Consider the following 22,605-nt stretch of genomic DNA (forward strand, 5'->3'; position numbering starts at 1 on the left):
AGTACAGCCAGACATCCTCAAATTCACCTCTCTCCACGTCCAGGAGAGGACAGAGAAAACCGTTCCTGCCAACAGGTCCCTGACCTCCACAGGCCTGCATTGGCTGAAACACCATCTGATCTCACATTCACCAGATCTCAACGCTGGAGGCGAAATTCACTTCTTCTACTCACTAAACAGTTGGAAAAGACGATCACCAGGATGCAGATGTGTGAAGAACGTGGACCAGGCCTGGGCATGGCCGAGCCAACACCTCCAAGCTGGCCCTCTAGGAGAGTGGTTATCGATGGAGGGCCCTGCAGGGGACCCCGGCGATGTCTGGAGACAGTCACAGCTAAGTGGGGGGCTCTACTGGCACGCAGCGGGCAGAGCCCAGAGATGCCGCTAAGCATCCTACGATGTACCAACAGATTTCCAAACAACTACCCGACCTGCAATGTCGACAGTGGCAAGGGTGAGAAGTCCTGCCCTAGAGTGAGGTCAGGGTCCCAGGCCAAGCTTCCACTGGGACCACCCAAAAGGCTTGAGTCCAAGTCATACCAATAACCACAGGGCAGGACGAGGGAGAAGGGATGAAAGACATTGTGGGAACCAAAGGCTCACTCTGCTGGGTAGATGGTGGTTTTACTTGGAAGCATCCTTGCCCTTCCTGGAATCCCCCAATTCCAGAGCCAGGACACAGGTAGACTTCGGTCGCAGTTTTGCCAAGGCATCTCTGGGGATGGCCCTGAGGACTGCCGCCTCCCAAAGAGGTCCACAGAGACCACCCTCCACCCCAGAGCATCCTACCCACAGCCATGAAACCCCACCCCAGTCGTATCATCCCCGCCCCCCACCACACAGTCAGTAGCTCCCTCTTATCCACCGAAAAACATCTGGACTTTTGAGGCAGGCATCCAAGGCTCGTTGCAGTCCCCGCCCTACTTTCACAGGGCACCACAGAGCTCTGCACTCCCGACAAGCTGGCTGCCTCCCCGTCACCTCGCCCCTACTCAACCATTGCCCAGTTTTGGGATGCGCTCCTCACATCCCTCATCCTCCAGCTCTAACCCTTCCAAAAAGTTGCAGCCCTCCTCCCTCAGCCTCCCTCCAAGACTCCTTCATCCCTGCCAGGCACTGACCTTCCTCTGCCATGGGTCACAGTCACCCGGTTCCTGTCCTGGCCCCAGGAGTGAGCTCCACCTCATGGGGGGGGGTGACACCCCCCGTAAGTGTCAGCGTATGTGTTTGGCCCCGTTCCACTGAGTGTGTCTTGCCAAGACCCGCTTTCAACCTGAAAGCTGGAAATAGTGACTCTGCTCCTCACAGCTGCAAAACTCTGTGGATCTAAACAATGAGACTCAAGGAAGCAGCCGCCATCCCAGCCCCATCCGACAATACAGGGGAGGCCAGGATAGGAGCCAGGCTGACAGCACAGATTCCTATGCCTGTAGGACAAAGGCCACTTGCTGAGAACCCTGGATGCCCTGGCATCCTTGTTCTGACCTGAACAGCTCTCAGCGTCACTGGCCAGAGCCGAACAAGTAATGGGTCCTTGAGGTGCATCTCGAGGGGAGACGTACAAAGCTCTAAGATGTACGGGGGCATAAGACACCAAGAGCAAGCAGGCACCTTTCCTCACATGCTCCAATGTGAGACTGCAGGAGCCTGGATTTGTGCCTGTAAATATGAAGAAAGGCTGGAAATAGGAGTTGAAGAGCTTAAAATCTTCAGGTTTTGTATCTGTAACCACAAGGCAGAATTCTCTGAGCCCCGATGGGCTCCGCCAGGGGAGGTGACCCCCCACCCCCAGCCAAATACCGAGGAATCGACCAGGGATGCTGTTTTGAAGCCGTCCTCCCTTAAAGAGGAGTCACAGGAGTCCCTGGTTTCCCTCTTACTTGTAGCCAGCAGGGGCGTAAAATTAACTCCACCTTTGCCAAGGGCAGCCTGGCAAAGTTTACTCATATGACAAGGACATATAGCCTTTGACCCCAGCACCTCCTATAAGTTTTATCTGGCAGATCCGCCAAGACAAAACGACCCACCTACAAGGATAGTCATTGCAGCCTTGTTTGTAAAAGCAAAAGACTGGAAACAACCTAAATGCTTAACAGCAGGGGATTGGTTAAATAAATTATAGGACATCCGTGTAATGGAATAAAAGAGTGGGAAAGCGCTTTCTGTGCCAATCTGGAGCAACTTCCGAGATAGACTGTTGCCGGAAAGGCGTGAGGGGCAGGGTAGTGTGTGTGGCTCGTTACCATCTGTGGGGTTTGCAAAGGCATCATGACTCTGTAAAGGAATAACCGCTTGAATATTCATAGACTCTCTGAGAGTGGACTCGGGAGGTCTGGCCCATCAGCTGCGTCCAAGGAGGGACACCGAGTGGACGACACACAGGGGAGAAAGGAAGGCTTGCCTTTCGACACCCTTTGGGTATCTCTTTACTGTGTTCCGTGTGAGGCTATTATCCATTGAAAATAACTTAAAGGACCAAAGTCGCACTCCCTTTCCTCTTGTTTCTTCTGTCTCCTGTCTCCCCGTCAGCCACTCAGCCGGCTGTCCCCTTCCCCATCCCCGCTGATGTCACACAGAGAGGCAGCAGCATAAAAAGCACGGGTGTGTGGTGCCAAGAGTGGCATGGAAAGCCGGGGGCTCCGTGCCCGAGCGTGAGAGCTCTCACTCCCGCAAACCTGCATCGGCCCTGCTGCAGGAAGGGGCCCGACCATCCCCCCTCACGGAGCGCTGGGAGGACCAGAGCCCACCACGGGAGGGAAGGCAGCTGCTGCCCAGCGTCCAGCACGCAGGCGGACACCTCCACGTCATGGACCGAGGAGACTGGCCTTCAGCAGGTCCAGACCAGCTGAGTTCCTCTGATTGCAGCGGGAGGCTCTCCAGGGAGCCGCCCTGAACTGCAGGTGTAAAGGAAGCCCAGACAGGGCAGCTTGCTTCCCTGCATGTGTAAGCAGGTGTCCCAGCCCCAGCCGCCTCTACCGGGCTCTGCCCCAACTAGGGGGAGAGGGGAGGAAGGGGTCCTGGGGCCGGATGTCCGTGAATCAACAGTCTCCTCGGCTTCCAGCATTGTGTCTTGTAAGCCCTGACGCCCGAAACATCCTTGGCAGTGGCTTCGGAAGTGCTGGAGATGTAAAAGCCACTTCAAAGGCTGCGCTTGCAAGAGGAAAGCACGTATGAAAAAGGCTTTGTCTGCTCCCTCCTCCAAGGGAAGCATCTCTGGGAGGTCGAGAACACAGAACAGATGGAGGGCAGGGGCGGTGAGGCAGAGGGTGTGCTCCTTTGTGTCCAAACACACCTGCTTTCACTGAAGCCCACGTCCTGCACCCTTCAAACCACCAGCAGGCTACAGAGCTAGGCGGAGTTCAAATCCTGGCTCTCCCCATTCCTGGCTGTGTGATCTCAGGCAGAACCCTCAACTTCTCTCTGCCTGTTTCCTCACCTGCAAAATGCAGTCAAATCATAACACGTACCCCATACGATTGTCAAGAGGATTAAGTGGGATTAACACCTGTGAAGTTGGACTAGAACCTGGCGTGGAATAAACGATCGGTACCTGTTAGCAGCTGTTGATAACCAAACCACCACCGCCACCACCATCATCACCGCCAAAGCCCTTCTCTCTCCTAGCCCCACTCTGTTATGCTGCCACTATCACAGTCCCATCAAGGCTACTGAACCCCAGCACGTAGCAGCAGCCCCAAACCCCAGCCTACTGCCACCCAGGGCCACTCCTAGGGCCATAGCATCCAGCCCAATCCGGAGACGGCAGGACTCCAGCCCCAGACCTCGATGTTCTTCCAGCAGCCTGCTGGTCCTGCCAGCCTCCCTTCACACCCTGCCTGGGTCCTGCCTTTGACAAGCCCTGTCTGGCCCTGACCAACTTTTCCCACCCTAGAGCCGACAGGCGACGCAGGGACAATGGCCTTTGGTGCCCAGCCCGGCCTCCGCACAGTCACACTCCACTCCTCGGTCCAGGCTGAACCAAAGGTACATGTGTGACTTCAGCCCCCAGAGTCAATTCACAGCCCAATGCTGTCGCACAAAGAACAGAAAATCCATCAGCATGCCCCAAGTCCCCAGCCAGCATCTTCTTGCTTCCAAACCAAGTAAATTTAATATCTGACACTTGCGCCCAGAGCTCACATCGGGAAAGGCACGATTCTTTCAGCTTTACCACCTTCGCTGACAATTCCTGACCCAGCCTCGGATCACCGAGTTAGCGGGCTCCCTGCCGGCACCCTCTGAGACTCCGCTGCATCGCCTGCGGCGCTCCCACCCCGCCCTCCTCGCCTCCCACCCAGGCTGGAGAATGGACACCCCTCTCTGAGACCGCCACTCACACTGGAAGGTTAAAGGACATGGCTGTGATGTCGCAATCGCTCTTACTTTCTGGGAACAGAATCCTGAGCACGTCTCCACCGTCACGTTGGCCTGTACCAGGGAGTCGGGGAAGGCGTGCGTGACATTCTCCGGCAGCCGGAAGCAGCCCCGGTATGTGACGGTCCTCCCTGTGGGGAAGGAAATAGGGTTTTGGTTGAGAAACAGTGTCCGCCATTCTCTGCGCCTGTCCCAAGGGGAGATGGTGGCTTCAGGTCCTGAAATAGATGGAAATAGACTCGGGAGGGGGCGGATTTCCAATCAGAGAGAGCAAACTGCCTGGAGAGGCTGTGGTCAAGACAAGCTCCTGAGAGAAATCAGGCACCGGGCCCTTGGTCACCCAGGGGCACTGATGAGGGGCCACTTGGCTGGAACTGAGCTCATGCCTTGCTTCTCCCGTCAGCCCTCAGGGAACAGTGTCCATCCTCCTTTCCATCCCTTCCTTCCACGAATCCGGATTGTGTATCCATCATGTGCTGCACTAGGGGACCCGAGAGACCATGATATTCTGGAAAGTTTTGCCCAAGCATGCCAGAAAAGAGACGTAGATTCTAAAATCTGAAATCCCGCCACCATCCCTCTTGTTGTGCCTTCGAGTCACACCGCAACTTTGCGCTTTCTCTGATCTTGAACTCTCACCAATTTCTAGGAATACTCCTCACCCTTGTGGTACCAAGGAAGCCTCCTGCCAAACTGTTCTTCAACCTTCTGGTGGAAAAGTCCAGCCCTCTAGTTGGCTTCCTTGGTGCTAAACAAACCTTCTGGAATGTTCTGACACCAACTGCTCCTATCTCTTCCAGACTCATCCAAGTTTCTCTAGCTGGCATCCTGATTCACATCCCATTCTCTTTCTAACACATCTCCCGGGATTCTTGGCCTGCCACACGTCTGGGCCAGCAGCAGAAACCCTCTCGCCAGTCAGCACCACGGCAGGAGGGCTCTCTGCATGCAAAACTGCCAAGCAGGACCAACCTCTGGGTCTGGAAACCCATCCAATCGACCATGGCACCAGTGGTCTGGGTGTCAGGGAATGGACCTATTAGGGCACAGATAAAGGAAAGCAGCCTGGTGCTGGGAAAACAGTCCAGGCCGGGTATCCTAATGGCCCAGCACAGAGTATCTGTTCTGTTAAAGGTCTCATTAGTGAATCCATAAAGAGTGTGTTGTCAGAGTCTCTACCCCTGTCCCCATTACCCCATGTGGAGCCCTTGTTCCCAAACACATCCTGTCTGAATGCAGGAAGCACTTAAGCAGCCTAGCTGCCCGGGTCTGAGCACCAAGACACTTTCCTCATCACCCTGACACTATAGACAGTGGCCAGGGTTGGTTTTGAAACTCACCCCTGCTTCTCACAGCTGGGCTTCCGTTCTGCTTGGCAAACTCATTCATCCCTAGGAAAGCTCTCCCAGAAACCCCTCTGCAGTCTTAGCTTCTGACCTGACACCTCTTTCTCTGAGCTCTGCCTAGTTCTCAAACTAAGCCAACAGCTCTCCTGAAGCCCTGGTCCATGGCCAGAGGCAGCTGAGTTCATGAGTTGATGGACCTGGGTGCTGGGCTATCCCTCCATCATCTGCCATCCTACCCTTGCCAGTGGTGGGGAGAGGTCTCCCACATCCTGACTTCTTCCCAGCCTGGCCCCTCTCAGTCAGGAAGAGGGTGGTCCACAATGTGTGCAAATGTACACAGCTGTATTATTCTATAAAGGGAGACTTTCATAATTACATAAAGTGGATCTGGGTCTTGTTATCTTGCAAGAGGACAAATCTGAGTTTCCCATGCACTGAGCTGGGCCCCCTCAGTTGTCATCTCAATTTGATAGCATGCTCAGCTGAAATTCTGGGAGGTTCCATTTTGCTGTCTGACACATCAGCTGACTCTCCCTCATGGTTGATTATTTCCTCCTGAGTTCTGTAATTGTGAATTACAAACTCATCTTCAGTGAGAATTTATCTGTGGGAACTCTTTATACCTGGGTTGGCGGCTGAGAGAGATTTTGTATTTGCCTCTATTAGTACTCCAGACGGCCCAGAGCCGATTTTCTCTTCCTTTCTTCCTTTCTCCCTTCCTTCCTTCCTTCCTTCCTTCCTTCCTTCCTTCCTTCCTTTTTCTTTCTTTCTTTCTTTCCTTCTTTCCTTCTTTCCTTCCTTCCTCGCTTTCTCTTCCTCTCTTTCTCTCTTTCTTTCTCTTTTTTTAAATGGAGATCCTGGGGCTTGAACCCAGGATTGAACTTAGTGCTCTATCACTGAGCTATTACCCTCCTCCCCAGAGCAGATTTTCATCTTGGCACTTTCAGAATTGGGCACGTAGCATAAATCTGAACCTCAACACTCATATAAATGCAGGCCTGCAATGATAAATTCTCAAGTTATAAATTCTTAGGAAATCTTTTTTCACCTGAAGTTCAGGTCAGAACAGACAAGTTTTTCTATCTCCCTGAACTGGTAGGTGGTATTTTGTTTAATTCTAAAATTTCACTGATTTATACTTCAGTGAAATTGGATTCATCTTTACGTAGAGGTTGCCATCCAACTTCCCAGCCTGACAGGCTCAAAGCCTCCTTTTCTGTCCTGCTTGGACACTGAAGCCTAAGCCGTGTGGCCAGCAAGACCAGCAGCTTCCCCCTGAGGAGACCCTGAGCTGTAGAGCATCCTGTCTGACCCTCATCTCTTCATTTACCGCTTCCTTCCTGGAGCCAGAGATTTCCTTACTTTCTTGTTAGTTTAGCTCTGCATTTAAAACAACATTTGTTCAACTTGACCCAGCATTTCTGGCTGCTTTATAGCTAGAAAACTTTCAGACTAGCTGGTCTGTCCCATTGCCAGAAATTATAGTCTGCCTCTGTACTTTACAAAATAGACTGGAACCCAGAGAGGGGAAGCAAGCTGCCAGAGGCCACACAGCGTGTCTAACACACACTGAGACCTAGACCCTGGGCCCCCGATCAGTTTCTCTCTCCTGCAGAGGACAAAGAAAGATGTGCCTCAGCTGTGAACTCAAGCAACCTTTAGTGGATCCTAACCCTCCTCCTGCCTTGCCATGAGCCTGCCCGGTGAATGTGATGAGAAAGGGAGGGCACAAGGTCTGTCCTGCGTAGGCTGGATAAGGGGATGCAGATGTGGGGACAGACAGAGCTCAGGGAGAGGCTGGCACACTCACGCTTCCTGGAGCTGGGCTGCAGCTCCTCCACGCGGTACACAGAGAGCCGGCCGGCACCCCCGCACACCGAGCGCTTCTCTCCTTTGCACTCATGGTTACACTCCTCTGGCCCGACACTCACTGCTGGGAGCCGGTTCCCGCAGTAGCACTCGGCCCCTGCCTCCAAGCCTGCGTAGACGTAGGACCTGCAGGAAGAGCGGGGCCTGGGGTGAGTCCCGACCTTGGCCCAGAGTGCTGAGGTCTGGATCAATGAATGGCAGCTGGGTCCGGGGCCAGGATAAGTCTGAATCCCTAGCAGAAGTAGAACCCCAGGTCTTCCAACACTGAGCCCAGGGCTCTTCCCATAAGCCCCTGCTGGATCATCAATAAACTTTCTTCTTTCCGGACAACTGGGATCTGACCCACTGAGCTCTAATGAAACTACGACAGCAAACTGTCAGCCCAAGAATCACCTCAGGGGATATCACTCCCACTTCCTGGGGCTGTATCTTCACCTTATTTCCAGTGGAGTCGATGTTCAGGGCCCCAGACTTACCGCTCAGCGCATGCGTCCTGGCAGTGGGAGATGGTCATCTTTCTCAAGTCAAAAAATACAGCCCCTTTCAGAGTTCTCTCCTGGCCATCGTCACTGAAGCATCCCACGTATGTGCCTGCCGGCAGGGAAACACAGCAGAGACTTAGAGGTCCCGGAGAGAGGAAGGGTCCAAATCGTGGGTCCACTCTCAGCACTGTCCCTCCTGGCTAAGGCACTTGTCGGAGGAGCCCTGGGGATGAGGCTGTGGTCTAACCATCCCTGTGGTGCTTCTGGACACTTTCACCTTGTTCTCTCCCCACCCCTTTTCTTAATGGCCCACTGTCCCCCAAGACACACAGCTGGGAGCCTGGCCTGAGCCAAAATTCCACTTTCTTCCACCAACCTCAATGCATCAAGTCTGCCTGGTTTAATTGCTTCCCTTGGACCCCCTCCTCTCCATCCCCTCCCTTTCTCGGCTCTGCCTCCACAAATGTCCCGATAGGCAGGTTCTGTCACCTCCTTGTGATCCAGAGGGGATAAATTCGTTATGGGAAGTCTGATCTTACCCAATCTAAAGATCTGGCAAACAAAGAGATTACTTTTTTCCAGAAAAAAATCTACCATCCCGGGAGGGAGGAAGCCCCCCCTCGCCGGAGGTGTATAAGCGGCATCTGTTAACATGTACGAGAGCTGTCCCACGTGGGAATCATTAGGACCAAGGGACCGCTGAGTGCTTGCCTGTTCAGGTATCTCTGGCTCATCCCTGGAAGGCGGCCTGGGGGACGAGATTCCACAAAGCAGTGGTGGTGCTGATGCAACTGTGCGCATGCCAGTGGGATTCGGCAACGCCCCTGCCCTATCACCCCAAGAGAGGGAGGTGCCTCCCTGAGATGCCGGAGAAGCCTGGAGAACTCGAATACTAAGCAAGGGCGGTAGGTGTGTAAATGTCACACGCACCATGGTGTGTTAAAGGAACCATGCATCGGGAGTTCGCAAACACGCCGTCACATGGTCCTGAGCTGTGAATGCACGCCCACGCTAGCTGTGCCGAGATCTGGATCCGGCACCCGTGATGAAGATGCTGCCCGTGTCCAGGGGAGCGTCTGTGCCCAGCCCCAGGGATCTCCAGTGGCCCCTGGGCAGCACACTGCCGCCTGCGGAGGTTAGGCTGTCTCTGGGAAGCAGCACACCCAAGGCGTCCCAACAGCCTGCCAGCTCTCAAACAGCTTTGCGGTGAGGAGTAATGATCTTGTCTGCAGGTCCAGGAGCTCCCTGATCCGGTGAGACTGGCTTTTTATTCCTGCCAAGAACCTGGCCCAAAGCAGCAGCTCAGGGCCAGCAGCTGGGCGGTTTGGAGGGGAGGGTCCTCCAGCTTTCATTCCTGGGCCCCAACCAGGAAGCGATGTTCCTGAGTGTGAACACCATGCATAAATCTGTCTCTGACCTTGACTAAATCGGTTCGACATTCTGTGCCTCGGTTGCCCCTACTGTCAAATGGATAAATGCACCCCTCCCCCTCCACCTGTCTCAGGTCACTTCTCCTGCCCATGTTGGAACGTGTCCCTGCTCCCTCCCTCACATCCATGCTCTGCTTCCTACCTGACCTTGACGGCTTAGAGCCCTGGCCACTCCAGCCCATTATGGCCTCTCCTGTCTCTGGATTCTTAGACTGAATGTCTGAAAAACTTGCTGACACCCAAATCCTTATCACTAACTATTGTTGTTGAAAATCTTTTATACCTGCGTGTCCTGTCTCAGCAACAGGATTTAAGGCTCATTAAGAGCCAGGACCACAACTTCAACTTAGCTGGTGACTCCCCAGGTCAGGCAAGATGTCAACAATCAACATCTACTTGCCAGAAGGGGGTCAGAGCTCCTAAAATGCTGGCATCCTTTGAAGATGCAAGAGCGGGAGCAGAGAGCCCAAGTGCAAGGAGGGGCTGGTCCTTGGCTACACCAATGTGCAATTCCCAGGGCCCCGAGTTGAGAAAGGCAAGGCAGAGGAAGATGGCTAAGATGGCGGGAGACTGGACTCTCCGTTATGCCAAGAACGGCTGAAGACCCGGAGACCTCAGGTTAGAGAACACCAGGGCTGCGGAGAGAGCAACAGTCACCTTCTCAACATCTGCCAGGGGATCTCGCCCCCTTCTAGGCAATGAACCTCTTGAGGTCACCTTCACTGGCGATGCCCATCAGCACACACGTGACCCACACCCAGTGGACCACACCCAGTGTCCCAGTGTCCACCCACAGACACAGGCTCCATCCCTCATTGTGGGACCCCAGACACCCATGTCCCACAAGCTTCTCTCTCTTTATATAAGTCTCAGGACTATCGATACCAGAAAGCTTTCACTCAGGTTGGTGAGAATCAGTTGCTCCCCTCAGTTTGCCCACTTAGTGAAAGAAAACAAATATTTGAGAAATTTCTGATGTGTGTTGCTCAGCAAAGAGGAAATTCTATTACAGCTTTCAGGTAGACATCAGGAGCACAAGCTCAGGGGTTGTTAAACATGTATCACTGTTGATGGGAAATTAACCAGAAGGTTCTAAAGGTGCCTGGGCTCGAGACCCCTGAAGGCTGAGACTGGCACATAGCGTTTTGGGGGCTCCACCTCGAGCTGGCTGTGTGACCTGGCATGTGCAACCTCGCTTTCCCGAGCCTCCACTTCCCCATCTGTAAAATGGGGTTAGGGTCCCACGGAATTCATGGAGTGGTCGTGAGAATTCCATGAGGTCCCACGCCGGCAGTGTGTCTAATGCAGGCGTGGCATGGAGGACGGGGCTCAGTGGTAACTTTTTATTTTTACTATATCCTTATTAATAATCAACATTTCTAGATTACTTCCCTGAAATGCAAATCTTTCATCATGAAAATGGTGATGGCACGGCTGACATCATAAGGCTGTCTGAAGATTAAATTACGTGCGATAACAGACGTACATCTAGGCAGAACAGTGCCTGGCACATGACAGATGCTCAGATAAGTAACAACCATTATTATTCTGATCTGACACACTAACCCGGGGCCGAGGGTGACTATGGCTCCGTAAATATTAGCTGAATAATGAACGCATGAGTAAGAGAGAAAGAAATGGTTCCGAGCAGGCAGGCTCGCAAAACAAGCAGCAGCTCGCTGGCTACCAGCTGGCCATCGGGTGGAACTGACCGGTCTGGAGGGGACGCCCACGCCTGGCTGGCCCTGTCTCAGTTTGTAGCGAGGGCCTGAGCCGCAGATGCCTCCCTCTCTGTGAGGAGGCGGTGAGCCCTCTTTTCCTGGAAAAATAATGAATGGCTTTTCTAACTCCCTGACAGAGGTGAGAATGTGCAGAAAAGAAAGGACTTCCCAGGGATGTGCTGGGACACATTCCGAGGCGGATTTATTACTTTCGGCTGAAATGGAGGCGATGCATTATTGTCTGTGACTCCGCATCTGTTCATTTGCACATCAAAATGGACATGCCGTGAGGCTATTAACGATGGCTTTGGAGATATTGGAATGTCTTTGGAAATTACTATCAATAAAAAACAAACTGGCTATGGAGAAGTTACTATTTTTCCCCCAGTAAACTTACTGACATTTTATTCCATTATGGATGTTGTCCAAGGTATAATGAAATGCTCTGTGATTGATGGGGCCTCCTGCAGCTTCTGAGGCTCACAGGATCCCCTTGCAGGAGGATGGCGGGCTGCCCGGGCCGCAAAGAGACGCTGTCTTTGTCTGCAGCCCCAGCAGCTGTCCCAAGGGCCAGCCTGCGGGCTCCTCTCCACCAGGGAGGCCCACCTGGCTGTGCAGGGCCCACGGAAAGAGGGGAAGGGGGCTCCCAGAGGGTTTTCAGGTCACTGCCACCTCTCCCTGCTTTCCCTGAAGATCCCCAGCCACGTGACACCACGGCCTCTCCCAGAGTGCGAGTTCTTCCTCCAGTCCTGGGAGATGTTCAATATATCGAATGACCTATGGAGTGGGGGACAGTGACCCATCAGAACTGTCACCATTTTATATCAGAACTTGGTACTCCTGCGGGACCAGGCATTAACCCTTCACTGGCTAGGTCTGGGGATCACCAGAGAGGGTCAGCCAGAGTGCAGAATTCAGCTCGGGGGCTCAGGGCAGGAGCTGTTTCACTATTTTAACGAGAAAGAACACACTGGTGTTGAATGGGTGACTTATCTGTCCTGTTCACATCTCACCGTCATCTCTTCAGTTTTCATCATAGCTCCTTCCATAGATTCTGTAAGTGATGACTCAAGTAAAGGGGTGCCCACTGGTTTCTCTGGATGTACAGAATCTACATCTACAGCTAAAACCAGATCACCCTGAGTCCTCACATCTGCTCATCAGTCACCCCAAAGCCAGATTACAAAGAACCTGTCACCTCTAATGGTCCCAAAGCTCCTTGCACACGTCTCTAACACGCCTCAGGCACACTGTGTGGGAATCATCTGGGTGCACACCTGATTCTGCCACCAGACTGAGCTCCTCTAGTGCACAGTGAAGGCACACACAGAGACTCATCCGTGGGGCTTCAAAAGATGTGGATTGAGAGAAATAAAGAGAAAATCGCATCTAATTTGCCCATGGTCACAGAACCAATAATTGGCAATAGCAAGAGAGAAACCTAGGTCAGTTTTCAAAACTTGTGCTCTTTCCATGCCTTCTTTTCAAGAAATCCATGACAACTTTGGTCAGTCATTTACACTTTAGTCTAAACGAGTTCCACTGGCGTTGCCTGCATAGAGACCCAGCTTTTTGGTGTGCAGTTTACAGCGATCATACCTATGTGAAATGAGCTGTAGAACCAGCTCCTGAATTCTCTCATTCTTATATGGAAGCCTTGCTGAGGAATCCCATACTAGGTTTCTGACCTAGAGGATTTCAGATGAAACATCCTTCCATGGAAGTTTCTTTCTTGTTGAAGGCACAGTCCTCCAGTCTTCATTGTACTCGGCTTCCAGAGTTGTTCTCCTAAGGCTCTTGCCTCTTCTGCTCCTATATCCTGCCACTGAGGACTCTCAGCTCCAACCACACTTCTTACAGTCGAGAGAGCAGTTTCCCTGTTATTGGTGGTACAGAACCAAATGGGGTGGTGACAGGGATGTTGAGACACTGACTGAGATCAGTCACCACCCCATAGTGGCCATGACACTCCCTGGATGCTCAGCAGATCCAGGCTAGGTTACTGGGCCCTGCACAGTCTGGATAACTCTGTGTAAGGAGCCAGGTTCTCCCCATGACGGAGCCCCAGCAGTGTGACTCTGGCAATCCTGGTTAGTGCCCTGACCACATCTCCCAGGCCTTGCTGTCTCTAGGCTGCACCCTGAGACACACGCTCCACACTTGCTCCAAGTCCTCACCAGCTCCGTCATGTACCCTTTCCTGACCACCTTCTCTTCCTTGTCTCACCTCCCACTCCCTACCTGTGTTCCTGGGATCATATCCTAAACAAACCACGTCCATCTGAATCCTGGTTTCAGGGTTTGCTTCCAGGGAACCCCAACTAAGAGAATGACCTTGGGAGAATTTACTTAACATCTCCATGCCTCGGCTTCTTCACCTGTAAAACTGAGCTACAGTAATAACAGCACCTGTAAATACTGCACTGACATGCACGTGGTCACTGCTGTACCAGTTAGCTGTTGCTATTAAACAGTAATAGCTGCCGGTTCCTGAGTGCCAACGAACACACGAGGCCTTCCAGCCCAGTGGTCCTCAGCTTGGGCACGCATCAGAGCCACCTGGAGACCTCTGGCCCCTGCTCCAGAGCTGGGGACTTGGTAACTGTGAGAGGACCCGAGAATGTGCACTTGTAACGAGCTCCCAGGTGGTGCTAGGTGGCTGGTCTGGGTCCCCACTTTTTGAAACACCACTCTATATTACTGCATTGAATCTTCACCCCAACCTTGGGGAAGGAATCTCTATCTCCGTTTCCAAGGGACCCAGAGAAGTTCAGCAACATGTCCAAGGTCACCCAAGATGCTTGGGAATGAGCCAGGATCCAGCCGAGGTCCGTCTCAGCTCTAAGATGCTCGCACATCTCAGCCTCAAGCCACGCGCACGTCCAGCTGGCAAGTGAGCAAAACTCCAAAGGGCGACCCCTCCCAGGCCCTTCCTGTCTGCAGCAGAGCAGGGGGACGAAACAGTGAGCGAGGGCCATGGGCCTGCAGTGCCTACTTCTCAGGCTGCTGCCAGGGCTAGGGAGAGGGGACACCAGTCCTATGTCTCCAAACGGGGCTCCTAGGAGTAGCTCCCTTACATGCAAGGAGGCCCAGGGCTGAGCACCTACCTCGGCTGCTGGCGGCTGGCCTGGGGGCCTCGGGGCCCAGGGCGGGCGGCCCCTGGGGGTCCCCCATGAAGTGATGGAACCAGCGGCGCCGCAGCTGGCGCAGCTCCGAGTTGCGGCTGCGGAGCCAGCGGGGGCTGGGCCGGGGCCGGGCCAGGGGGCCCTGCAGCACGTCCACGCCGAGTAGCAGCTCCGGGCTGACCCGAGGGTCGTGCAGGGCTCGGCTGTCCAGCAGGCCCACGCCCAGCGCCACGGCGGCCACAGGCAAGGCCTGCAGGGGGCCAGGCGCCCGGGGGCCTGGCGGCAGGAGGCCCACGCGGGCCCGCTGCAGAAGCAACAGGCTGCCAGTCATCAGGTAGGCGGCTGTGAGGAAGAAGAGCAGGAACTGCGTTCGGCGGAGAAACTTCTGGAGCCGGAAGAAAGGTTTGGCCATGCCCCTGGGCAGCGGGGCTCCCGGCTGGAGCCCGGGACGGCTCCTAGCACCCAGGCGGGAGGGAGGCCGGGGCCTCCAGAGGCGTCATCCCCGCATCCTGGCACGGGCCGGCACTCTCCTGGGACTACTGTTCCTCCTGCCCCGTTTCCAGCAGGTACTCAAATGGCATCATCACTCATCTCCACCCCTGGACCTGGCAGCTGCAGCTTTTGCCCAGGGGTCAAGAACCTCACCATCCCTGAGCTCTAGCGGCCCTCATCTCCTGGCTCAGAAATCTGGAAAAGAAGAGAAAAAGCACTTAGATGCAATAGGAGGGTCCACCACTCCCACTGCTCCAGGGTCAGGAGCCCTGCACTCCTGTGCTCTGTTTAACAAAAGGGCCAGCTGTGTTGCTGGAGCACTGGACAGAGAGCTGCGTTCAAATCCCAGCTCTGCCACTGGACAGCTGTGTGACATCAGGTGGGTTACCTAACCTCTCTGGGCCTCAGTTTCCTCAGCTATAAAATGAGACTAACACTATCCTGGAGCAGGAGTGAAGATCCAATAATGACAGCAGTAAGGGGGAGGAACAACAGTGGCTTTGTACTGAATCCTAGCTATGTGTCAGGCACTGAGCTAAACACTTTCTGTATCATCCAGTTCAATCCTCACACCAATCCAGCAAGGTAGATACTCTGTTCTCCCCCTTTTACAGATGAGGAAACTGTGGCAAAAGGAGCCAAAGTTACATTTCCAAAGTCACACAGCTGGTGAGCAGAGGAGCCAAAGGTTGGCACAGTCTGCCTCCAGAGCCTGTACTCTGGACCCCTACACGGCCTAGCCTGTAATAAGACCCCTACCACCTACGAGGGCACCCAGCCCAGGGCCTGAGTCTACAGCAGGTGCTCAATACATGCGTGCCAACTGCTGACTCCCGGGGTGCATCAGGACTGCTAGCTGTCTTTTGGAAATGGTTCTGCAGGGATGGGTGGGTTTTAACACAGGAGAGGGCACAGGGGAGGGGGTGGGCTTGCATAGCCATCCAGGCTTCCTGAAGGTGGCAGGTCAGAACCAAAGGAACAGGAGACCACCTGGCCATGCACCTGCCAAAGGAGGCGGGGCCCCCGGTGTGGCCAAGGTGGGGGCAGGGGAAGCTCTCGGAGCAGCCTTGCAGGGGCCCCTCTGCTCCCCAGGACTCAGCTCTCACACTGGGCTTTGGTTTCCACTGGTGGCGCCTCTGAAGTGCACTGTTGGGGGTTGGCAGAGGGGTCTGCAGCTGCCCTGAGCCGGGCAGCTGGGCAAGGACAGCCTTTAACACAAGGACAGGCTTGTCCCAGGGAGAAAGGCTCCGAGGAGCGTGACTAAGCCACTGCCTGTAACTACCGTGGCCCGGGACCCCCGCCAGGCCCGCACAGTTCCTCAATGGCTGCTCTGTGCCCTGGGGACAGCGGCCGGGTGTGAGAGGAAAGACAACGTTTGGGCTCTTGTGGCCTGGCATTCCAGGCTCAGTGTCGGGGGGCCAGACCAGCCTGACCCTCTCAGACGGAACGCCAAGAGCGGCCAGGTCCTGGGGCTTCCGGGCAGGATCTGGGAAGATGGGGTCAGCGGGTCCTTGAGGCTGGGGGTGGGGTGGCAGGCTTGGGCATTAGCAAAGGAAGGTGGAATTAAACTCGGAGTCCGGGAGCCATTTCAGATGGGTCTCCAGAGCTTTTATTTTCTCTCTAAGCCGCTGCGTGCCAGGCCCACCCCCGCCAGCCTCGTCAGATTTGTGAAACTGCAGAGAAAATCCTAAGAAATCCTGACTGATCTTCCTGCCTCTTGCTTTGGCCCCTCCAATCCATCCTCCACAGGGCTGCCAGGGTGATCCTCCTAACACGCAAATCTGATCATGGCGCTCCCCTGCTTAAAACCCCTTTCAATAGCTCCCTGTGGCTTTGGGGATAAAACTCCAAGCTCCTTAGCGTGACATACGAGGCCCCCTTCCTGATCCAGCCTGTCCAACTCATCTCTTGCCAGGCCCTTTCCTTCCGCTGCCCCATCCCATGTGCGCATGTGCGTACACGTACGTACCCCCCCACACACACACGCACGCACCCCACGGTCCAGCGGAGCTATCACAGCACATCTGCCCTGGTGCTTTTGGACACACTGCATTCGATGTATGTTCCTCCCTCTTCACCTGGCAAATCACCTGTGTATCCTCCAAGGCTCAGCCCAGGTGTCACTTCCTCCGAGAAGCTTTCCCTGACCATCATCCACCCCCATCCCGGCATTCACCATCCTGGGGCAATTTTAATTGTTCCTGTACTTGTCAGTCATCCTCACAGAACTGTGACTGACTCAAGGCTAGAGGCCATAATACCCTATTCATTTTGCTAACTCCAGCCCCCTGCGTGAGCCCCAGCAGCTTAAATGCTCAGCCACTCTGTTTTTGAATAAATTTTTTCTAATGAATGGGAAGATAAATTGACAGGCGAATCCTGATATCAGAAACCTGCTTCTGTAGGGGTCTTAGGGCCATGAAATCTCAAATTGCACTTATCCAGAACCGCAGGGGCCTCTCCAGAACCATGGGAGACTCGGAGAGTATGTGAGCACAAAGGACCCAGCGTCACCAGTTCGGGTCTCACAGACGCATGGAAGTTAACACGGTGCCCGAGCTTCATGTGTAATCCTTCCTGTGTTGTAATTCTAGGAAGAGAGGTTTCCAGATCTGTTGCAAAAGGCCTCTGGTTACAAGACTGGGATTCTATCAGTGAAAAATCCTGTAAAACTAAAATAAGAGGGGAGCGAGGACTCCTGCTGTGGAAAGAAAGGTTCTGATGAGATGGAGCCAAAAGGCGGGCAATAGATCAACCGTTCAGAATTTTGAAGGCAAGACGTGGCCCAAATTCCACACACATTTTGTACACAGGGTCTGGGAACATGCTACAGGAGGGGAGGGTGCAGTGGGGTGCGGCATTATCAGGGCTGATCATTATGGATTTGAGTGATCACACCCAGGTTCCCCAAGACCCCCCAAGGTCCTCTTTAGAGTCTCCCCTTCCCAGAGGGGCCTCCCCTGGTCTGGGGAGGTGGGCACTGGGCATGGAGACAGGGGACAGCTACTTTCAGGCCAGAGCTCAGTGACCCTGACTTCCTATTAGGCAGGCTGCCACTCCGAACCTTTAAAATCACAGAGCTGACTCCCAGCCTAGAGCATCTGCTGTGGCCTGGGCAGGGTACCTGCACACTCAAAGCATTAGGGACCTGTCCTTCGGCACACACTTCCGCCACAGTTCCCACCCATATTACACTTGCCACCTGTCCCCCATTCCTGCCATGCTGACCTCTCCCCCGGGGTACAGATCACACCTGATTCACCTCCACATCCCCAGATCCTAGCACACAGCCAGCACGGCAGGGCCCGTAAGTGTTTGTTGAGTGGCTGAACCCAAAAGCAGCCTCGGGGTGGGCTGAGCCACGTGCAGCATCTGCACAAGGGCTCACAGCCACGCCACGAGGCAGCTGGCCAGCAGAACCGGACAACACCTGGGGGGATACCTAACCACTGTCCATCAGCTGAGCCCGCTGCACCCCCAAGCTGGGAGGCCCTCAGTTATAGCAAATCCACCTTGAGCAAGTCACTCCACAGGGCAGAGCCTCAGGCCCCTCATCTGTTAAATGGGGGCAGATCAGCATTGTTGTGGGATTGGATCAGAGCAAACCTGCTGTTACCTACAGACCGTGGCTCATGAAAGCAAAAGAGGCAAACACAGAAACGCTGGAGGAGAGGCTCGCGGCAGCTGTGCCGTGGGGGACGCCTGCCACCCTCACCTCCTCTTGGCCCCCAACCCCCTGGGGTGGGCCCAGTGTCCCAGTCTTCCTTGAGGCTGCTCCCATGCTAAGAGAGCTGTTAGCAACTGTTTGATTTTGCAGTGCCACCACTTCTGAAGCACTTGCAGCATTAATCAATAGGCTGCACTGGGCTGTGTGTTTCACTTGCACCATCTCGTTTACTCCACATCTCCCAGCGACGCAGATCCCCTGATTACCCCCACCGGAGAACCCAAGTCTCTAATGCTCAGCTGGGCGGAACATCTTGGCCAAGGCCACCAGTGGCCACTGGGGTTCGGTCAGGTGACTCTACGGCCCCACCATCCCTGGCCAGACAGGACAGGCAGTGGCAGGTGAGGGGAGAAAAATTCCAGCCACCCTAGAAGCGTCTCAGCCACTGTGACCACTGCAGTGAGGGCTGCAATCCTCTGGGGATCCAGAGTGGTGCGCTCTTAGCAGGGTGAGAGCCCTGAAGATGAGGAACAGGGACCAACGTGTTGATCCCCCGACCGGGAGATGCTAGACTCGTGGTCCAGCAGCCTGGAGCCCCAGCCTCCATGACCAGCGGCCAGGGTAGGAGGGATGTCTCAGCCTCGGGACCTCAGCAAAGCCACACCAGGGAGCCTCCAGCTGGGCTCAGGGCTCTCAATCACCCCTCCCCTGTCTCTTCTCACCTTCCACCCCTGCCTCTGCCTGGCTCAGCCTCAGCACCTGACATCTGGACCCTGCCTCCTCTCAGAGACCCAGAGGCTGCCTGCTCCCAGCAGCCTAACAAAGAGATCTTTCTAACACCAAGAACTAGCAATGCTACAGCCTGCGATGGCTCCCCAGGACTCAGATGACCAAGTTCAAGTGCCTCAGCCTGGCATTTGGTGGCCCTTCCTAGTTCAGGCTCCCAGCAACTTCCTTTCAATATTCCTTCCAGAACTTTGTGCCCCAAACAGAGCACTGTCCCCTGGCCAGCAGTTGATGTTTCATGCCCAGCCCCCCAAGCACACACATACTCTTCCATTGGCCAGGGATGCCTGGGCCCCATCCTGATGTTCTGAAATGCTTTGTGACCACCAAGGCTCAACTCCAATACCACCCCTTCCACAAAGCCTTCCTGATTCCCAGAGCAGAGCTGCTCTACCGTGCTCAACGGTGAGGCTAGATGCTCTGGGTAACTTGTCCTGCCTTGGGTCAGGGCTCCTAGCTACTCTGCCCACCTCTCCTCCCAGCCTGTGAGCCCCTCACAGACATAGTCAGTGCCTCTGTCCACCTCTGGGTGGGGCACAGGGCAGACCCCAGAAATCTGTGCCCATTGGCCACCCTCCAGTGCTCAGGGCCATGCTGCCCTCACCCCAGGGTCCCACGCCTCCGGATCTTGGAAGCTCAGAAAAAGAGCAAAGGACCCACTAAACATATGTCTTCTGGGCCCTGGAGTGGGAAAAGGTCCAGGAAATGGGAAGAGGGTGGAGTCCCTGCCTTTGAGGAGGCAAATCTTTGGATCTGGACTTAAGAGAAAAGGTCCAAAATAAGAAGTGTTGCAAAAAGGTATAAAGGTTGAAACTCCAATGCAAACCCAATGCTGCAGTTCATATAAATAAAATAAATCTTTAGGTACCACATTAGAGACTACAAGGTACTTTCACACCCTCTCAAGTGCGCAGAATGAATCAACAGATCACCAAGTGAATGAGTGGTCTTCCCATAGACTTGTGAAGTCAAACTCATTACCATCTCCATCATGGAGATGCAGAATTTGGGACAGACAGAACTCAAGTTAACCTGATCAAAGACAAGCAGCTCTGGTTAGACTGAACTCAAGTTTTCGGACTCCAGGTTGGTGGCATCATCTATCGTATCATGTGGCCCTCATTTGTTCAACTCCAGGGATGGCAGTTCTTCCAGGCACCACGCTAGGGGCCGAGGATGCAAAGAGAGACAGAACACTACCACGGGGGCTGGCATGTCCCCTTTTAAGTTGGTTGATCTGGAGCCCAACCCACTCTTGCAACAGCAAGACACAGACTCTCCTAGGCTATCTCTGGGCCACCTCTTTAATAGAACCCAATTTTGTTCATGTGTTCATATGTTTCTCCCACTGAGTGGCAAACTCTTGAGGGCTGTCCAAGCCCTGCTGAATGATTTGGATAAATCTGGGCAAGTGGGTGGAGCACCCAGCCAAAGCCAGCCTTGCCCCACTCTGGCTCTAGGCCCACTGGGCCTGCATCACTGGGATGGGGGACTTATGCTGTGGGAGGCGGCCCAAGACACCTTGGGGCTTCTTGTCCTCAGAATCCTCCTGGCCCCCTCAGGAGTTTCTAGCAGCAAGAAAAGAGAACCAAAGTGGAGGGGAGAGGCCTGAACAGCTACTGAGAGGCACACGGTATTTTATGGCTTCCAAAATGAATCCAGTCCACCCTTGCAACTACTCTCATGTCCACACTGGGAGACAGAGTTCCTCCCTAATTATGTTCTCCAAAAGCGCCACCCTGCTGACAGCTTTCCAGGTGATATGTCAAATGCTGATTCTTAAAGCCACAATGAAGAGAGATCAGAAGCAGCAGCATGAAAACAAGACCACGAGGCCCAGGGAGATGGGAGCCAAGGCCACGTTGAAGCACTCACTCCCCAGCTGAGCAAGGCCTACCTCCAGCCCCACTCTGCCCCTGCTAGGGGGACGATCATCACTCACATCTTATGGAGAAAGACCCTGAAGGTCTAAACACAGATCTGTCCCAGAGTCCTTTGCCCAGACCTCAGCATAGCTTGAGGGAGAGTCTGGGGGACTGGTCTCACCCTGGCTGACCAGGGTCTGAGCCGGATGGGAGCACAAGCCAGGAGGGTCTGTAGAGAGAAACATGTCTCTTCAAGAGGCGCTGCTCAGATACGGCTCGTTTCTGGCCTGGAGGCTCAGGCTGTAGCAGCTGACCAACTGGTGGTCCACAGCCTTCACTTCTGCCTGGTTAGGCAAACAGGAGGGAAGGGGAGGGGGTCTGGCCTTTTGCCTAGTCCAGGCGTCTCTTTGCTTCCAGCCAGACAGGCTGTAGGCCACAGGACAGCACCCCATAGGGCTCCAACGCCCACTGAAATGAGAGATCTGTTCCCCCACAAAATAGACATCCCTCCGGAGGAGCTGGGGAAGTGTCCTGCTGAAGACAGGAGGATGCAGCTGTAGGAGAGGGCCAGGGGCTTCTCCCGGGGAAGATAAGGCTGCCACGGTCAGCCCACCAGCCTGGCTGCCTGCCAAGCTTCCTCTAGCCAGCGTGCAGGGGAGACCAACACTGCTGCTCCTCCCCCTAGAACCGCTGGACTCTGGTGGCCCACTGGAGCATCTTCTCCAAGGGACTTTCAAGGCCAGAGCTAAGTATGTGGGGCGGGTGTGGGGATGCAAGGGGAATCCTTGTGAGAAACCTTCCCTATGCCTTCTCTCCACCTCTTGCCACCGTCAGGTAGGGGCTGCTGCAGACAGAGCAGAGCTAGCCAGCTTTCTGCCTCCTGTATTCCATTCGCCGCCAGCCCTCACTTCCTGTGCCTGACAACCTAGGCAACTCAGAGGAGAAAAAGAAAAGGCCCCCAGCTCCCGACCCCAACCACGGTGTCCCAACATGGGATCGCCCAGGTACTCCAGAAACTGAACGACGCTGTTCCAGCGACAAGAGGGATGACAGCCTCTAATGTTGTTGGAAAAGTACAGTGGAGTTCTGAGTCTGTACATCTTGGGAGTAGTTGGGGACCAGATGAGTGCTGGGAGGCGCTGGATCCCAGGGCAGGGCTGCGGGGGCTGGAACCCTTTACATCCAGACTTCCCACTGCTCAGAGAAGGGACAGGAGTCTTCCTCTCCGCCCCTGCCTCCCCACGGGCCAGCCAGCCCTGAGCAGGCACCATCCGCGGGCACAGATGCTCAGGAAAACAGACATCCGAGAGAGGTTATCCTGAGGCAGAGGACCCCCCCAAAAGGCTTCGCAGGAGAAAGGAAAAACGCAATTAGCAGCCTCCAGTCGCGAGTCTCAGTCTACACCTAGGAAGATGCAAAGCTCTACTTGGCGTAATTTTCCGGACAAAA

The 22,605-nt window shown here is 54.5% G+C and overlaps 1 protein-coding gene across 5 annotated transcripts in view; it reads right to left on the reverse strand.

Moving 5' to 3' along the window:
• The window catches only part of WSCD1 (WSC domain containing 1), a 36,559-nt gene that overhangs the window by 12,112 nt on the left and 1,842 nt on the right, over positions 1 to 22,605 (reverse strand). For 4 of the 5 annotated variants that reach the window (XM_031467882.2, XM_064495109.1, XM_031467881.2 and 1 more), the window contains exons 2-5: positions 14,329 to 15,033; positions 8,066 to 8,180; positions 7,531 to 7,715; positions 4,384 to 4,505 (exon numbers count right to left, since the gene is read on the reverse strand). In XM_031467882.2, the coding sequence (XP_031323742.2) occupies positions 4,384 to 4,505; positions 7,531 to 7,715; positions 8,066 to 8,180; positions 14,329 to 14,758 (852 nt within the window). In that variant the 5' untranslated portion in view covers positions 14,759 to 15,033. Of the gene's footprint in view, positions 1 to 4,383; positions 4,506 to 7,530; positions 7,716 to 8,065; positions 8,181 to 14,328; positions 15,034 to 16,831; positions 22,601 to 22,605 lie in introns of those variants that run through there. The other variant, XM_031467883.2, reaches the window with a different exon arrangement.

Source organism: Camelus dromedarius, chromosome 16 (genome assembly GCF_036321535.1).
Source record: "Camelus dromedarius isolate mCamDro1 chromosome 16, mCamDro1.pat, whole genome shotgun sequence".
Taxonomy (NCBI): Eukaryota; Metazoa; Chordata; class Mammalia; order Artiodactyla; family Camelidae; genus Camelus; species Camelus dromedarius.